This window comes from Emys orbicularis, chromosome 4, assembly GCF_028017835.1.
Source record: "Emys orbicularis isolate rEmyOrb1 chromosome 4, rEmyOrb1.hap1, whole genome shotgun sequence".
Lineage (NCBI taxonomy): Eukaryota > Metazoa > Chordata > Testudines > Emydidae > Emys > Emys orbicularis.
In genome coordinates, this window is record NC_088686.1 from 155,920,439 (window position 1) to 155,936,803 (window position 16,365).

At 46.3% G+C, this 16,365-nt stretch overlaps 1 protein-coding gene across 1 annotated transcript; it reads right to left on the reverse strand.

The window, feature by feature from the left end:
- Positions 1–4,888: 4,888 nt before the first annotated feature.
- LOC135877969 (olfactory receptor-like protein COR4) lies at positions 4,889–6,237 on the reverse strand. Its single transcript, XM_065403489.1, has 2 exons — positions 5,329–6,237; positions 4,889–4,927 (listed from the first exon to the last, which is right to left on the reverse strand). The coding sequence occupies exons 1-2, from the start codon at positions 6,235–6,237 to the stop codon at positions 4,889–4,891; spliced, it is 948 nt and encodes a 315-aa protein (XP_065259561.1).
- Positions 6,238–16,365: the final 10,128 nt, after the last annotated feature.

The following is a 16,365-nucleotide window of genomic DNA, read 5'->3' on the forward strand; positions in this document are numbered from 1 at the left end:
GAGGTAGCTCAGGGTGCAGGGTCGGGGTAGCTAGGGGCTGTGTGCAGGCAGGGGGTAGCTCAGGGCACAGGGAGGGGGTAGCTAGGGGCTGTGTGCAGGCAGGGGGTAGCTCAGGGCGCAGGGAGGGGGTAACTAGGGGCTGTGTGCAGGCAGGGGGTAGCTAGGGGCTGTGTGCAGTGGGGTAGCTAGGGGCTGTGTGCAGGCAGTGGGTAGCTCAGGGTGCAGGGAGGGGTTAGCTAGGGGCTGTGTGCAGGCAGGGGGTAGCTAGGGGCTGTGTGCAGGGAGAGGGTAGCTAGGGGCTGTGTGCAGGGAGGGGGTAGCTCAGGGTGCAGGGAGGGGGTAGCTAGGGGCTGTGTGCAGGGAGGGGGTAGCTCAGGGTGCAGGGAGGGGGTAGCTAGGGGCTGTGTGCAGGGAGAGGGTAGCTAGGGGCTGTGTGCAGGGAGGGGGTAGCTAGGGGCTGTGTGCAGGGAGAGGGTAACTAGGGGCTGTGTGCAGATAGGGGGTAGCTCAGGGCACAGGGAGGGGGTAGCTAGGGGCTGTGTGCAGGGAGAGGGTAGCTAGGGGCTGTGTGCAGGGAGGGGGTAGCTAGGGGCTGTGTGCAGGGAGGGGGTAGCTCAGGGCACAGGGAGGGGGTAGCTAGGGGCTGTGTGCAGGGAGAGGGTAACTAGGGGCTGTGTGCAGGGAGGGGGTAGCTCAGGGTGCAGGGAGGGGGTAGCTAGGGGCTGGGTGCAGGCAGGGGGTAGCTCAGGGCACAGGGAGGGGGTAGCTAGGGACTGTATAGTGGCAGGGGGGGCTCCCAGTGCAACTCCCAGCTTCAGGGGGCGAGGCGGTGGGGCCAGGGCTGGCTCCAGGCACCAGCGCAGGAAGCTGGTTCTTGGGGTGGCCAATGGAAAGGGGCGGCACGTCCGGGTCTTTCCCGCCCCTCGGAGGGAAGGACCGGCCGCTGAAGAATGAAGCGGTGTGGTAGAGCTGCCGCCGAAGTGCCGCAGCTTTATCTTTTTTTTTTCTTCGCCTCTTGGGGCGGCAAAAAAGCTGGAGCCGGCCCTGGTTGGGGCTCCTGGCTTTAGCCTCCCCGCTGCTCCTGGCTTGGGGGGAGGGGAGGTTTGCCAGTATAGGACAAGAAGCAATGGGCTTAAATTGCAGCAAGGGAGGGTTAGGTTGCTACATCAAGTAGCAGTTTTTTACAATCTATACATATCAATAACTGCTCCATAGACCACATTTCTACACAAAAAGCAGTTTCACACCTACTAGAGTGCGAGAAACTGCTACAGTACCTGTAAGCATTTCCTACATCAGGTAGCAGTTGTATACAACAGCAGTTTCTTACAATCCATTATGTATGGACTAGCTGCTACTAGTATCACATTCCTACAGGGAGAAGTTTAATACACTACAAATGTTAAGTAGTGCATCAAATTCTGTGCCTTGATCTGAAGTCAATGGAAAAGGTGTCATTGAGTTCAGCACATTTGGATCAGGCTCTTATGCAATCGTTAAGCCAGTGAAATCTAGGAAGTTGTTCCAGATTTATACATGTGCTATTAAGCATAGGTTTTGGCTCAGTGGCTCCACTTCCACACTTCTATGGAATAGGCGAATAGCTGCTGAAATAAATCTCAGATTCTGAACAGAGATAACAGGGTTATTGTTACGTATCCTCATAAGTCAGAGATCAAGATGTGTTGGGAAGACGTAAAGAGACTCCTAGATTCCTAGATTTTTTAAAGTGACTTAAACATGCTGAAAGGACCAATATCTTTATCTAGCTGAACTTCCTTCATAACACAGGCACAAGACCCTCACCCAGTAATTTGTCCATTGAGCCCATGAATTCTGTTCAAGCGATAGCATACGATTTAGAAAAATATATTGCCTTGATTTTAAGACGTCATATGATGAAACATCCACCACAGTAATAGGTAATTTGTTCCAATAATTAATTACCCTCACTAAGAAAAATGTGCACTTCATATCTTGACTGAGTTTATTTAGCTTCCAGCCACTGAACCTTATGCCTTTGTCTGCAGAATTAAAGATCTTTACCCTACTGGAAATCTTCATCCCACATAGGCGCGTATACAGCAGATTTAAGTCACTTCTTGACCTTCCCTTGGATAAACTAACTAATAAAAACAAGATGTATCAGTAGAACTCATTATTTTCAGGGCCAGATCCTCATTTGCTGTCATTCGTGTAGCTCCATTGACTTCAAGTGACTTCAACAAAACTATACAACAACCTCGGGTCTGGAACTCAGTTCCTAAAACACAAGCCAATACTTGCTGTGCTAAAGAAGAATTTCATCTGTCAGCAGCAGAGCTGTGCAGAGGACAGTGATTGCCAGGGGACGTTGTGAAGGCCAAAAGTATAACTGGGTTCAAAAAAGAATTAGATAAGTTCCTGGATGATCGGTCCATCAATGGCTATTAACCAAGATGGTCAGGGACGCAATCCCATGTTATGAGTGTCCCTAAACTTCTGACTGCCAGAAGCTGGGAGTGGATGACAAGAGGTGGATCACTTGATAATTTCCCTGTTCTGTTCATTCCCCCTGGGGCACCTGGCATTGTCCATTGTGGAAGACAGGACACTGGGCTAGATGGACCATTGGTCTGACCCAGTGTGACCATTCTTATGTTCTTAGGTGATGGGCTGGGTGATGCTTTCTGCTAAGATGGCTGATGCTGGTATCTGGCTCTGGCTCTATTTTTTGCCCCCTTCCTCTGCCTGCACAGTTCTCAGCTCTAGAATACTGCTGCTTCTGTAGGCCACGCTGCATGCTCCCCAGCCTTTAGAATTGCTCTTTCCCTTGCCCTGGGTCTGAGCTGTGTTGGGGGCAGGGAAGCGAGATAAAAACTCTGCTGTGTTTGGGTGAGGGCAGAAAGGGGGTGGCAGCAGCCGCAGGCAGAAGGGAGCAAATTGCATGAAAAGAGGGGAAATGTTTGACTGGGCATCGCGGGCCTAGGGGTTAGGCTGTGATTCCTCAGACCTTTTCAATCTCTCCATTCCTGAGGGAGCTCTGCTGGGTCATATATATAGAATAAAAGGATCCTAGCAGGAGCCTGGCATGTGGTTGAAACTTGCCCGTAGCTCAATATTATTATTACTTTTACAGTAGCGACTGGAAGTGCAAATTGAGACCAGAGCCCCATTTTGCTGAACAATGCACACACACACACACATCACAGTGATTCACTAACTCTCTGAGGACACGTCTACACTGCAGTGTAATCCCTGGGCTAGTAGAACTCGCGTTAGCAGACCCAGGTTTGTTAACTTAGGGTTTGAGAAACTACACTCATTTGTAAACCCAGGTTAGGGATTGTTGCACCCTGGGTCCCAAACTGGGGCTCCAGCATCTACATGGCATTATGTGGGCCCCATTTCAACCACCCATATCCCAGAGTTCCTAGCACACTCCCAAAATGTGACCACTTTAGCTGTTTGTTCATGGTGCAGTGTGGGAACACTTGACCGTCCAGAGGACAAAGAAACTCAGCCTTTCGGATACTTTTGGCTGACTCCCAGAGAGGAGTCCAGTGGGCCTGCATCTACACTACAAACCAGTAAAGGGTTAGTGCAATTTGTGTGTAGATGGAAGGGGGCTTAACTTGAGCATGAGTTCGAACCCTGGGCTTACCCTGGGCTTACATTTCAGTGTAGATGTACTGTGAGGTGACTGGTGCTTTGGCAATTCACTGTTGTAATTCGCCATGCTCTAAAGATTCAGCAATGGACAGTGATTTTGGTAGCCTCTGTTTATGGGTGCCCAAATTCAGTCCCCTCGGTCCTGATTTCCAGAAACTCCACCACTCCAGCTGAAGTGAACGGGAGCTGTAAGTACTCAGCACTTAGGAAAATAAGGCCCAAGGTCTTTTACATTGAGATCCCAATAACCGTGGCATTCACAATCAACGACTATCCTTGAAAATGTGTCTGTATATGTTTGGTCACCTAAACTACCTGGTCTTTAATTGTGTGACTCCTAGGGTATGTCTACACTACAGGATTAATCCGAATTTATATAATTCGAATTTAGGAAACCGATTTTATAAATTCGAATGTATTCGGCCACACTAGGCACCATTAATTCGGTGGTGTGCGTCCAAGCTACCGTAGTAGCATCGATTTCCAGAGCGTTGCATTGTGGGTAGCCAATAACATTGAATTGCCAATAACTTCGAATTGCGGCCACACTAACCTTAATTCGGATTAACAATACCGATTTTGACGCTACTCCTCTCGTCGAGGAGGAGTACAGAAATCGAATTAAAGGGCTCTTTAATTCGAATTAAATGGCTTCGTTGTGTGGACGGGTCAAGCGTTAATTCGAATTAAAGCAGCTAAATCCGAATTAAAGTCGTAGTGTAGACCAGGCCTTAAACTCATAAAGAGTTGTGCGGGGGACTTTTGGTGTGAGTACTCATCAGAAATATTATATCTGACTGAGCATTCGTGACATTCTCCCTTTCAACAAACACAGTTTTGAATATAATATCACGCACACAACTGTCTGCCAGAAAACAGATGAGTTGGGCTGTGGATCTGATTGAAACAAAATCACAAAATTTAATTGAACAAATATCTGTCAACGTTTTTGGACATTAAAACCAGTCCTGGTTATTGCTCATGAATCCATTGTTGCAGTGTGAACTTTTCCCTTTTATTCAGTAATTCTAAACAATATTTAATTCACCCTCTTACATCTTACACCGAAAAATCAATTTCAAAGTATTTTATTATAGGCACAGGGGAGCAAACCATCATTTAATAACCGACATGGCCTTTTTATGCACATAAGGCCTCTATTCAGGAACACATCTCTCTTCAAAGCAGCACCTAAATACATGTTTAACTTTAAACATGTGCTTAATCCCCACTGAAGTCAAAGGGAGACATACCTAAACATGTGCTTAAGGACTTTCTGAATCAGAGCCAATGGGCAGGTCTACGCTACGGGGACAGGTCGATCTAAGCTACACAATTTGAGTTACATTAGTAGCGTAACTCAAGTTGACATGGCTTAGATCTACTTACCACGGGGTTCACACTGCGCTGGGTCGACAGAAGAAACTCTCCCGTAGACTCCCCTTACTCGTCTCGTTCTGGTGGAGTACTGGAGTCAATGCCAGGGTGATAGTCTATCGATCCAGTGGGTCTTCACTAGACCTGCTAAATTGTCCTCTGGTGGATTTATCGCTGCAGCATCGATCCACCCCGTAGTGCAGACAAGCCCTATGTGTGCAGAGCAGCCATTGAAGGATTGGGTTGTCCTATTATGGCACCCTTTGGGGAAAGATGGGCCCTCAATTTTGTCTCTATTGCTCTCCTCATGGCGTCCTTCACATCCTTGTTCCTCATGCTGTAGATGAGGGGGTTCAGCATGGGGATGATCATTGTGTAGAACACGGAGGCCATTTTGTCTGTGTCCAGCGAGTAGCTGGTGCTGGGTCGGAAATACATGAAGAGAATTGTCCCATGGAACATGGAGACGGCCGTCAGGTGGGAGGTGCAGGTGTAGAAGGCTTTGCGCCTGCCCTCGGTGGAGCGGATCCGCAGCACAGTCACAATAATTAAGATGTAAGAGATGAGGATGGTCACAATGCTGATCACCTCAATCAGACTGCCAAAGAGGAAAACAAGTAGCTGATTGATAGAGGTGCCAGAAGAGGAGAGCTTTAGAAGTGGGTTGATATCACAGAAAAAATGATTCAGGATATTGGAGTCGCAATAGGATAATCTTAGCAAACCGCTGGTGTGTATCACAGAGTTCAGGAAGGCCCATAGATATGAACCAGCCACCAGCCATAGGCAGTGCTTTGGTGACATGATGACCATATATAGCAGCGGGTTACAGATGGCTACATAACGGTCATACGCCATTACTGCCAGCAGAAGGCACTCAGAGATGACAAACAATATGAAGCTAAAATATTGGATGATGCAACCTGTATAGGAAATAGCTTTCCTCTCTGCTAAGAAGCTCATCAGCATCTTGGGAGTGATGACTGTGGAGTAACAGGCATCCACGAGAGACAAATTCTTGAGAAAGAAGTACATGGGGGTGTGAAGTTGGGGGTTGATCCTGATTAAAACCATCATCCCCAGATTCCACACCAGAGTGATAACATAGATCACTAGGAACACCACAAAGAGGGGGACCTGCAGCTCCGGACGATCTGTCACTCCTGTGAGAATGAACTCGGTCACTGCCGTACAATTTCCTCCAGCCATTCATTCAGCCTTGGGCGCTAGCTGCAGGATCAACCATAAAGGAAGGCTTTAGTTCTTATGCAAACAGTGTGTGCTAATATAAAGAACTGTGGTCATATGCGTAAAGACCCTTTGAGTGGTGGAATGGAATCTGGAACAACTGATGGGAAAACCCAGTACTCCTTCACTTCTTCTAAGGGAGAAAAAAATCCTTTATCTCTAGGAAAGTGCATTACCCTGCCACTTAGTCTGATTTACACATTTTTACCCTGATTCTGCTGATATTTTTAATTTCACTTATCAGTGTGGTCTCACAGACTCAGTGGAATACCTCACATGAATAAAATTAAGGAATATGTGCAATTTTGTGGGACTGGTGCCTTAGACAGTAGTAGAATCCGTGGATCTCCATTATACCTGGGAACAATAACATGGTTAGGAGGAACGCATAGTTTGCATCGCACTCTCTGGTTATTGGCTGACAGTTTCCCCCACTGAAATACGCCTCCATGTTTTTAAATCATTGGCTACCAGGTAGTACACATTATGCACATACTTTCATTGAGAAAATATTTCAAAAATGGAGCTTCCAAATTTATCCCTTCTGGACACTACAGCCATGCTGACTAAATCCTGTAGCTTCTTGTTCTTTGGCTGCTGAAAAATTACCACACGTACACTTCTAATGATCAGACCAAAAGTGTGTAGTCAGGGGTGAATATTTCTGAGAAAATTAACAACAGTGAACATATTTTTCGAAACATATATTTATAATGATAAGAAAAAATATTCTGTGTATAGATTTATCTTTTAACCTGTCTTTATAGAGATAAGAAACTGCCTGTAAACCTGTTTCATCATATATCAATATCCTCAATGCACCTCTTTCCTCACCCCGTGTCACAATAGTGATTGCCAAATCATATAATTGTTAATTGTACTTAGCTCATGTCGCACATTCCAGTTTGTGAAATTATGGGGATGGCTTGGTTCTCATTCATAACACCCTGGCAATGTAAAAGGTAGTGAACGTCTAGTGTGATCATCAGGTATGTATGTGTGGTATGATTTTTGTGGCCAAAGATCAAGAAAAAGTGTGTGTGTGTGTGTGTGTGTGTATGTGTGTACATATTCATACACATGCCGTACATACACACACGTCATTTATTTCTTTACCCACTCTTTGGTTTTGGCCAAATAGCATGTCAGTCAGTCGGCATTCAGACAAATATTACAAAGAAGTGGGTTTTAGCCCACGAAAGCTTATGCTCAAATAAATTTGTTAATCTCTAAGGTGCCACAAGTACTTCTCATTCTTTTTGCGGATACAGACTAACACAGCTGCTACTCTGAAACAAATAAAATGATTATTCAACTTCAAAGGCAGCTTGCTTAACGTGCAGTTCTACAGAAGATAGAAAGGAAGAAAGATTTGACTTCTTTCATCAAATGCATCCAAGCAAAGAACAATAGGTTATGTAGGGCTTGATCCTGCATGGATCTGAGCATTCTTGCCTCAGTCCAGCAGACCATTTAAGCAGGTGCATATCTTTTCATAGAATCATAGAAACGTAGGGCTTGAAGAGGTCATCTAGTCCATCCCCTAGTGCTTCTAAATCTTTTATTGTTTTTATTGCTCTCCCCTGGACTGTGTCCAATCTCCATCTTTCCTGAAGTGGAGCACCCAGAATTTTAAGCATGTTGATTTCAGTGGGGCTTCTTACATTCTTAAAGTTGCTTAAAGTTAAGCATGTGCTTATATGTTTCTTTGGATTGGGGCTAACATGCTCAGTACCTTGCTGGTCTGAGCTCTTCTTCTGGGTGAGCTGAGAAGTTGGGAAATGTCTGTAGATCCTAGGAGAGCTGTTAAGCAGAACTACAAAGAAACTGGAGGGATTTGACAGTTTTATATGGCATGGTGTGTGCATGCGGATGCTTAAGGAATACTAAACATTATGCTTCAGGGCTTAAACCAGTCTCTAACTATGAGAGATCAGGGCAAGATGGGGGGAAGGGCTGATTATTCCACATCTGCCTATTGAAAGTTATTAAACCTTCTTTTGAAACATCTGGTACTAGCCAGTATCAGAGACAAGACACTAGATGGAGCTCGGGTCTGATCCAATCTGGCAATTTCTGTGTGTTTATTCAGTGTTTCATAAAAAGGCCAGTGAATCCAAATGCTTCTGCAGACCAAATTCCTTCTCAAGAGAGAATCTGAACCAGAGGTCAGATAGTTACATTATAGCAAATTTCTATTAAGCTATTTCCTACCCCCACTTTTAAAGGAAGTGCAGGATTGATGACCATAAATACATTTTTAATGCTAAGAGAGCTGTTCACAGATCTCAGATCCTAAAAAACATTATCTATCTATCTATCTATCTATCTATCTATCTATCTATCTATCTATCTATCTATCTATCTATCTATCTATCTATCTATCTATCTATGTGCAAGCGAAAAGTGCTCTCAAAAGAGGCTGTAGAATTCCCCTCTCTATAATTCAAGAAAGATGGAGTTAAAAACATCAGAGAAAAGACTAATGTAAACATATTCTACATAATGCTCAGGAGAGCATCTGAGCTGACCATGTCACTGAAAGCCCATCCGATTCACAGAAAATTATTTATTTTCACTGGACTGAGCCTTTGAAGACATTGTCTCTGCTCGGCAAAGGAGTGATGTTCTACAAAGTGTTAATGAACATGCATTCCAACATGCCATGCTCGACACAACCAAAGCTCCACATGGCACTCAGAGAAAGAGCTGAACCTTACGCTGTGCCTTGAAAACTCAGCGTTTCGACGTGTGTACCAGGGAAATGACTTCCAGGTTTAGAAGACTCCCCCGTGAGAATGCTCGACCATCATTCCTCACATATTTAATCTTGGTCTCATTGAAGTCTATGGCAAAATTCCCATTAGTTTCAATGGCCCAGGATCTCCTCCTAGGTGTAATATCCCCTGCAATTCAGTAGACAGCTGCATTTGGCAGTAGCTGTGCTTGGGCTGAGTGTCTCATGGTAGAGAACATTGCAATAATCCACTCCAGAAGTCACCCAAGGGTATGGACTATAAGAGAGAATTCATGTGAAAGACTCAGAACAATCTCCTTTCTGTTCCCACATGGCTGCATTATAGATTCAAATAATCAACAAGTTGACTTCTGCAAATTTCTGCCTTGGGCAAGGTGTTCTGAAAAGAGCTATTTCCTGATGTAACTAACAAAAGGAGATTTCAGTTCTATTGTAATGGAAATAGTGTTCACTCCTACCTTCGGAGAGATGTCGTCTTTCTTGATTTCAAAGTATAGGATGGAAGTGCGTTTATGTTTGGCATAGCATCATTTGGGAGAGGATCCCTGTAGCACCTTTGAGCTCTGATCATCAAGACAAGCAAGGGCAGACTCATTAAAATACAGTGTATTTCTCTAGGGGACAGGGGATAATCACATGACGATGCATTATCTTTAAAAGTTTTGTGAAGGTTTTTGCCACTGGGGAGATATGGGCTTTGTGGCTGATATAGAACACATCCCTTGCCTCCCGAACCCAGCACCTGCTATAGAAGGCAGGTTGGAGCAATCCAGGGGAAGGACAGGGTGTGGTTATACTGTGCTGGTGGAATGGCCCCGAGTAGGTTTAACATCATTCTCATCACTGATTCCCAAGGGGCTGTAACAGTGCGTCGGAGAGCGTGACTTGGTCCCTGGCATGCAGCATCTGCTCCAGCAATGGTACCTGCCATGTTCCATCCTGTTTGCCGGCCCAGGGTGCTACTTGCAATGTATGATGCTGGTTTTCCAATTTATTTGAACTCTGAGAGCATGACTTTGTGCCTGTGAAACTTCGCAGCCCAATTAAATGTGATTTATGGATGGTTCTGAACAGCCGCCTTCCGACCAGATTGGAGTCTAGAACTTGAAATACCAGGAAAGCTGTTGGGTGCACAAATTCCGGGTTCCTGTTTAGCCCTGGCTGTAGAGCTGTCTCCTCCCAAACCCCCACTCCTCCCCTGCTCATGACCTCCTCCCAAGCACCCCTTCATGGCCTGAGTGGTTCTGCAGCACCCTGCCATCCATCTCTCCCTCCTCCAGGCTCCATAGCAGCATTCACAGCAGATCAGTCTTGCCGATCCTTCCAGACGTGTTTTGTTTATTTTCCAAGAGACCAACCAAAAGGAGAAGAACAGCATAAGGCAATTTTGCTGCTGGCCTTAGTCTCTGCTCTCTGGGTCTGTCCCTCAAGGTTATTGCCAAACTCTCTGTCTCTAGCCGTCCTTGCTGCTCCTTCCTTTCTCTGCAGCTCCTGCAACTCTCTCGGCCACTTCCTCTTCTGCTCCTTGCTGATCAGTAAGAGAATCAGCTGATCCCTGTTCAGGTGGGGCTTCTTAGCTGCTAGGGTTGGCTGAGCTCAGGCCTCCAGTTTTTAAAATGCCAAGCCACCCCATGACGGGGCTATTTACAGGGACAGGCCATAATCAACAATCTAGTCCTTTTCTACATCACCTCCCTCCCTCTCTGTTTTACCAGTACAGCTAGCACCAATACCATGTGTGTTTCTTTCTCCAATTCCATTCTTCATGTGTTTACATATTGCTCCTTCTGTATGGAACATCCTCTCCATGCAAGTTCCCCAATGCACCACCCTTTCATTAATAATAATAATAATAATAATAAATAATTGACTATTCATCAAAAGAAAGAAAGAAATTCCTAGTTCTTACATATCCTGCTTTCTTCGTATGTGTCCATCTTCCTTAGATCATAGGGTCTTTGTATTAGGGAGTGTCCTTACTTTTTCTGTCTTGTAAAGCACACACTATTGACACTGAACAGATAAATAATGGCTACATCACACACACATACACAAAACCCAAATCCTTTTGTCATAAAGGTTGGTCTCATCAGTAAAGTAAACTATAAACATTAGGAAATGCACAAAGGACTAAAAGGCTGCAAAGTGAAGCACTCTCAAATTAGGAAGTACCAGACTGAGCATTGCCCACGCAACATTAACTCTGCAATAAATGAGGCAGGGATCCTACAGACAACAGACTCCTTCAATACACAGCCCCAGAGCAGACAATCCTGTGCACTGAATAAGGAAGGGGTCCCGTGGAAAAAAAAGAATATGGGATCATGTCATTAAAGTCTGCATCACCATGGAAATGACAAGAGGACTGAATTAAGGGTGCCAGGGCAACACTTCTTTGGACATTTGCTAACCTGAGAATGCAAAAATTTGTAACCTTTTAATCCTTTTTAAAACCTTGACTTTGTGTTTCCTAATTAGTTTATTGATGAAAGCAAACTTAAGTAACGTTAAATGAAGGGTTTTTTGTTTGTTAATTTCCTTTGTATTTAATAGAAAGAAAATATTTTATTTATGTGCTGTTTAAGCAATGAAGCTCTTACTCATGTGTTGTTTTCATTAACTAGTTCATTGCCATTGTTATCGTTGTGAAAATCCCTGTTTCACCACTCAATGCTGTGTTGATCAGAGTATTGAAAGTAATTAAATTAAACTGTATTAAAACAAAACTCATTTTATGCAACTTCAGTGTCAGTGAAAGTTCTCAGCTAGAACCCTGAATGTGCAAGAACCACATAAACAAGAGCCAAGAAAAAGCTGGAATTTTGCATCTTGTTTTCACCTGGCCCTTACTACGGAAAGTAGCAAACAACTGCCCTTTGAAAAGGAACACGGTACGGTATCACAGCACAAACCCAAATGAGCACAGCAGGAGGCTGTCCTGCCTGTCCAAATCTGACCCTGTTTCATTACCAACTTCCTTTCTGTGATGATGTTCTGGGGGCAACCAGTTGTCAAAGGTGCTGTTGCCATGGCAGCCAGGGTGCTAGTCATTCTCCCCAAGTATGAAAATGAACTGGAGGTGGTGGGTTATCTCTGATGTCACAATGCTACTGCTCAGGCAGCACCAGTGGGCAGCAAATGTGCAGTGTTTATGTGTGTGTGTGGGGGGGGGGGGACAGGCTTTCCCAGTGCTTCTCCTATTTCCTATTTCCTAAAGAAGCCAACAACATAACTACACAGAATACACATTAATGATTGTTCCACACACACATGATAATTAGTAGCTAAAATTTGATTCAAATCCCACATGGCATGTTTAGAACAAGGGTTCCAAAAAAGGAGAGACCTTGTAGAACAGAACATTTTGATGCTCTGGTGTATTTGTGGTTGTGTTAAAAAATTAATGCTGTGACTTTAAATTTTGGGCATGTTTCCTGGACCTGCTTGCATGCTAGGGAGCTCAGTAGGGCAGCACACAATCAGGGCTTAGCAGCAGTCAGTCAGCAGGTACCCAGTGAGTTGTGCCTCTCTGTTATAGGCAGTAGCCTACGTTCTCTCCCTCTGATTTTTGGGTTGTTACGTGTTATTGTTCTGGCTCCTAAGAAACAAATTAGCGAGACATTGCGAACTTCCAGCAAGAGTAGTTTATGTTTTCTCTAACTTCTCTGCTTGTGTGCCACAAAACATAAAAGACACAATCTCATAAAAATTTCTGAAGTCAAATGTCCTTTTGAAACAGAAAAAAATGAACCATTTCATTCTGATAAGGTTGCTCTTACTGAAGTACTTCACTTTTCCTTTCCCTTTCACAGGGAGGAGCCTAAATTAGGTTTCCCTAAATCCATGATTGGAATAGCGAAGCGAAGCCTCACTAAAAGCCAAGCAGCTCGGAAAGACTGGTATGATCACAATACAGTAGAACCCTGTTTATCCGACCCTCCTTTATCCAGTTCTCCTTATTAACCCACTAACCAGCGCACACAGGTCCAGAAATGAGCAGTATCTGCTATGGTCACTAGATGGCGCTGCAGCCTCGCACTTCCCCATTCATTTGGTTATCCGAAGTTTTGGTTAACCAATCTGGCCCAGGTCCCAATTCGATGGGATAAACGGGGTCCTGCTGTCCTTGTGAGTGATCATTTGATGCAGGTGATCTGCTGCAGTTGTTACTCCTCGTGGAAAAGTACAAATTGCAAAACTGATGGGAGGGGCCTTCGGAGGTGGTAGGGAGGGGTCACGCTGTTACCTGCAATGTACACAGGCCCTGCAGCAGGGATGCACCTCGGGCTGTTAAAAGTGCATCACAGTAGTGAAGCTGTTGTCAAGATGCTATTCTGTGCAGAGGATTGTAAGACAGCCCCTTACGGATCTGATGCCTGAATGCCACAGGGATATCCCACTCGAGAGCATTGAGGTGTGTGAAGAGGTCACCGTAACTGAAAAGACAGAGGTTATGACTGTGCTGCAAAGTCACTGCCAGGTATGATCAAGCAGGCCAGGCCTGACTCACAAAAATTGCCTAAGATTAACACTGTGGGATCACAACCTGCACCCAGCAAAGCACCCCACAGAACTGGTACATTGCAGCAGCAGGTTCAGAAGGAGCTGACAAGCCTGCTGGACATGGGAATAATTGAAGAGTCAAACAGTCCCTGGGATGAGGAGGTCGTTTTGCTGCTGTTTACAGGGAGCTCCTCCCGAGTGTGGGGGGCAGAATGGGAGAAAGCACAAAGGGGTTTGTTTGAAGATTTAACCAGTGAGTGATGGAGGCGAGCATCATGGGCCATGTAACTGCGAACATTCGGTGGCCTTAGACCAGGGATGGGCAAACTTTTTGACTCACGAGCCACATCAGGGTATAGAAATTGTATGGAGGGCCATGAATGCTCACAGAATTGGGGTTGGGGTGTGGGAGAGAGTGAGGGCTTCGGCTGGGGGTGCAGGCTGTGGGGTGGGGCTGGGGTTGAGGGGTTTGGGTGCAGGCGCTGTCAAGGGCCCTCAGCAAAGAGCCTGTCATGACATATGCCATTTAGCTGAACCCTGGCGGGATCCTTATCAGGCAGGATAACAAGGGTGATGCTGCAGCTGGGAACAGTGAAGATCCTGCCAATGTCCCTAAAGGCCAGGATGTGACCTCAGGAGGACAAGTTAGGAGAAGATATCAGTGAAAACTCTGGAGAGAGGGATGTGCCTGGCCAGAGACTGGAAATCCAGGTGGTTACTGCAACTCTCTAACCCCTCCCTCCCATTGTTTTCTAGATAAATTCTACTTTCAACACTGAGGATTTTGTAGGTTTTGGCCAAATAATTTACTGTCCTGGATATTATGCCGTGCATTGCTGTGTGTGTGTGTCTGTGGGGTAGTGCAGACGCCACAACATTTGCATGGCCTCCTCTGCCTTCCCCTCCCCTCCACCAGCCTCTGCTTGGCGCAATCCCAAGTGGATGCAGAGCACTGGGGGGAAAGGTTTCTAAAAAGCCAACGTTGCTGTTTATCCAAGAGGTCAGAGTATGGGCTGCACGGCTTGTGCTGAAGCCCACGGTCTGTAGCAAGTTCACCAATAGAAATCAGTGCCCCTCTGTCCGTTTCACCGCAGGCAGGCAGGTGGGGGTGGAGGGGTTCAAACACCGCTTGGATCAATGCTCTCCATCCTAGCTCCGGCTTTGGTTGGTTTCCTTCATTTCCCCCCCAGTCCTGGTAGCTTATTCTGGGAAGTTTCTCAGGCAGCATGAATTCTCAATGGCCTTTCAGGAGAACCGGGAGTGCAAACCTGCTAGGACTTCCATAATAGCCAGGTCCCTACCAAATTCACGACTCACTTTGACTAATTTTAAAACCCTCTGGCCTTGAAATTGACTAATGTTTCCATCTGAAATGTCAAGGTATTGTAACCATGGGGGTCCCGACCAAAATGGGAGAATGGGGGAGTTCAGCAGTTGTTGTAGGGGGTCACAGCATGGCCACCCTCATGTGTGTGGTGGCTTCAGACCTGGGCTCCAAGGGCAGCAGCCAGCAACCTTTCTGAAGCTAGAGGAGGTTCCCAGATGTGCAGGAGGGTCCCTGCTGTTGGGAGCACCTCAGCTCCTACCTACTACTTGGGAGCACCTCAGCTCTTACCATTTCCGGGACATCTAGAAAAATGGACACCTGAGCCCCAGAAGGAACTGCAAGGGAAGCCCTGAGCCCCAGCTGCAGATGCCGGGCAGAAGCCCTGAGCCCAAGCACCCAGAGCGCCAGCAGGAATGGGGAGGGGCATGAAAGTCCTCAGCCCAGTTCCCCAGCACTGGCTGCAGCCATGGGGGCCAGAAGCTCTGAGTCCGGGCACCCAGAGACATGACTGGAGCAGAAGCTGCCAAGGCCAAAGCCCTGAGCCCAACGCTGGGCTGATGCAGCGCACTCACTTCTGCACTGCCTCTGGAGGTGCATCTGATATCCCCACGCAGAGGAAGTCCTGTCACCAGCCCAGCAGACAAACAGCTAGGAGGCCCCTACTGGGGTGCTCCTGGCTGGGGGGCTCCCAGCAGGACGGGGAGATCGGATATCATGGGGCAGGGCTAATTCGATCTAGCCAAGAAAGGCACAACAAGAACCAACAGCTGTCAGCTGAAGCGAGAGAAATTCTAAGGAGACGTAAGGCACACATTTTTGACAGCGAGGGAGACAAGCCACTGGAACAAATTCCCCAGGGGAGAGGTGAAGTCTCTGTTTCCTGGAGTCCTCACATCACAACTGCCTGTCATTCTGGAAGGGGCCTTTTAGTGAATTACAAGCAATTGGGCTTAATAGGGTCCTGAGAGTGTGAAATTTCATAGTCTGTGAAATAGAGGCCACATTAGGAGATTAAATTGTTTCATAACCGATGCTTCTATGAAAAACTCAGTGTGGGGTGAGGAACAGACTCTGCTGTTTTACCGGGTGGCCTGGTTGCTCCCCAGAATCAATAATGAGCAAGTGGGGAGATCCGGGGTGCAGCTCAAACATCCAACCAGGCTGGCCAGGGGCAGGCATCAGGCCTGCCAGGGAATGGTGAGTGTGGCAGTGACTTCACAAAGGCCTTTGGCAGGAACTCAGCCTATTGGGCAAAGATGATGAGGCGTCGGTGACCTCACAGAGCTCCCTTGACAACAGCCAGGCAGGACAGGGATGCAGGGCAGGGGGAACCTCGGAGACCCCCTGTAGCCTTGCTGCAGCAAGTCTCCATCTCGCGGTCTCTCTCAGAGGACCAAGAGACGGTTGTTGTGGAGGAGACTCTGAGAAAATTTTTTCATATCGGTGTGGATTTTTTTTCAAAGAAATCGTCATCTGTGTAGAAGGTAAGAAAAAATATAGG

What these genes read in the sequence shown, in the direction of transcription:
- LOC135877969 (XM_065403489.1), bottom strand. Translation starts at nt 6,237, where the DNA reads ATGGCTGGAGGAAATTGTACGGCAGTGACCGAGTTCATTCTCACAGGA. An exon ending in TGAAGGACGCCATGAGGAGA is followed by an intron (nt 4,928 to 5,328) that starts GCAATAGAGACA and finishes GCTCTGATTCAG; the next exon opens with AAAGTCCTTAAGCACATGTT.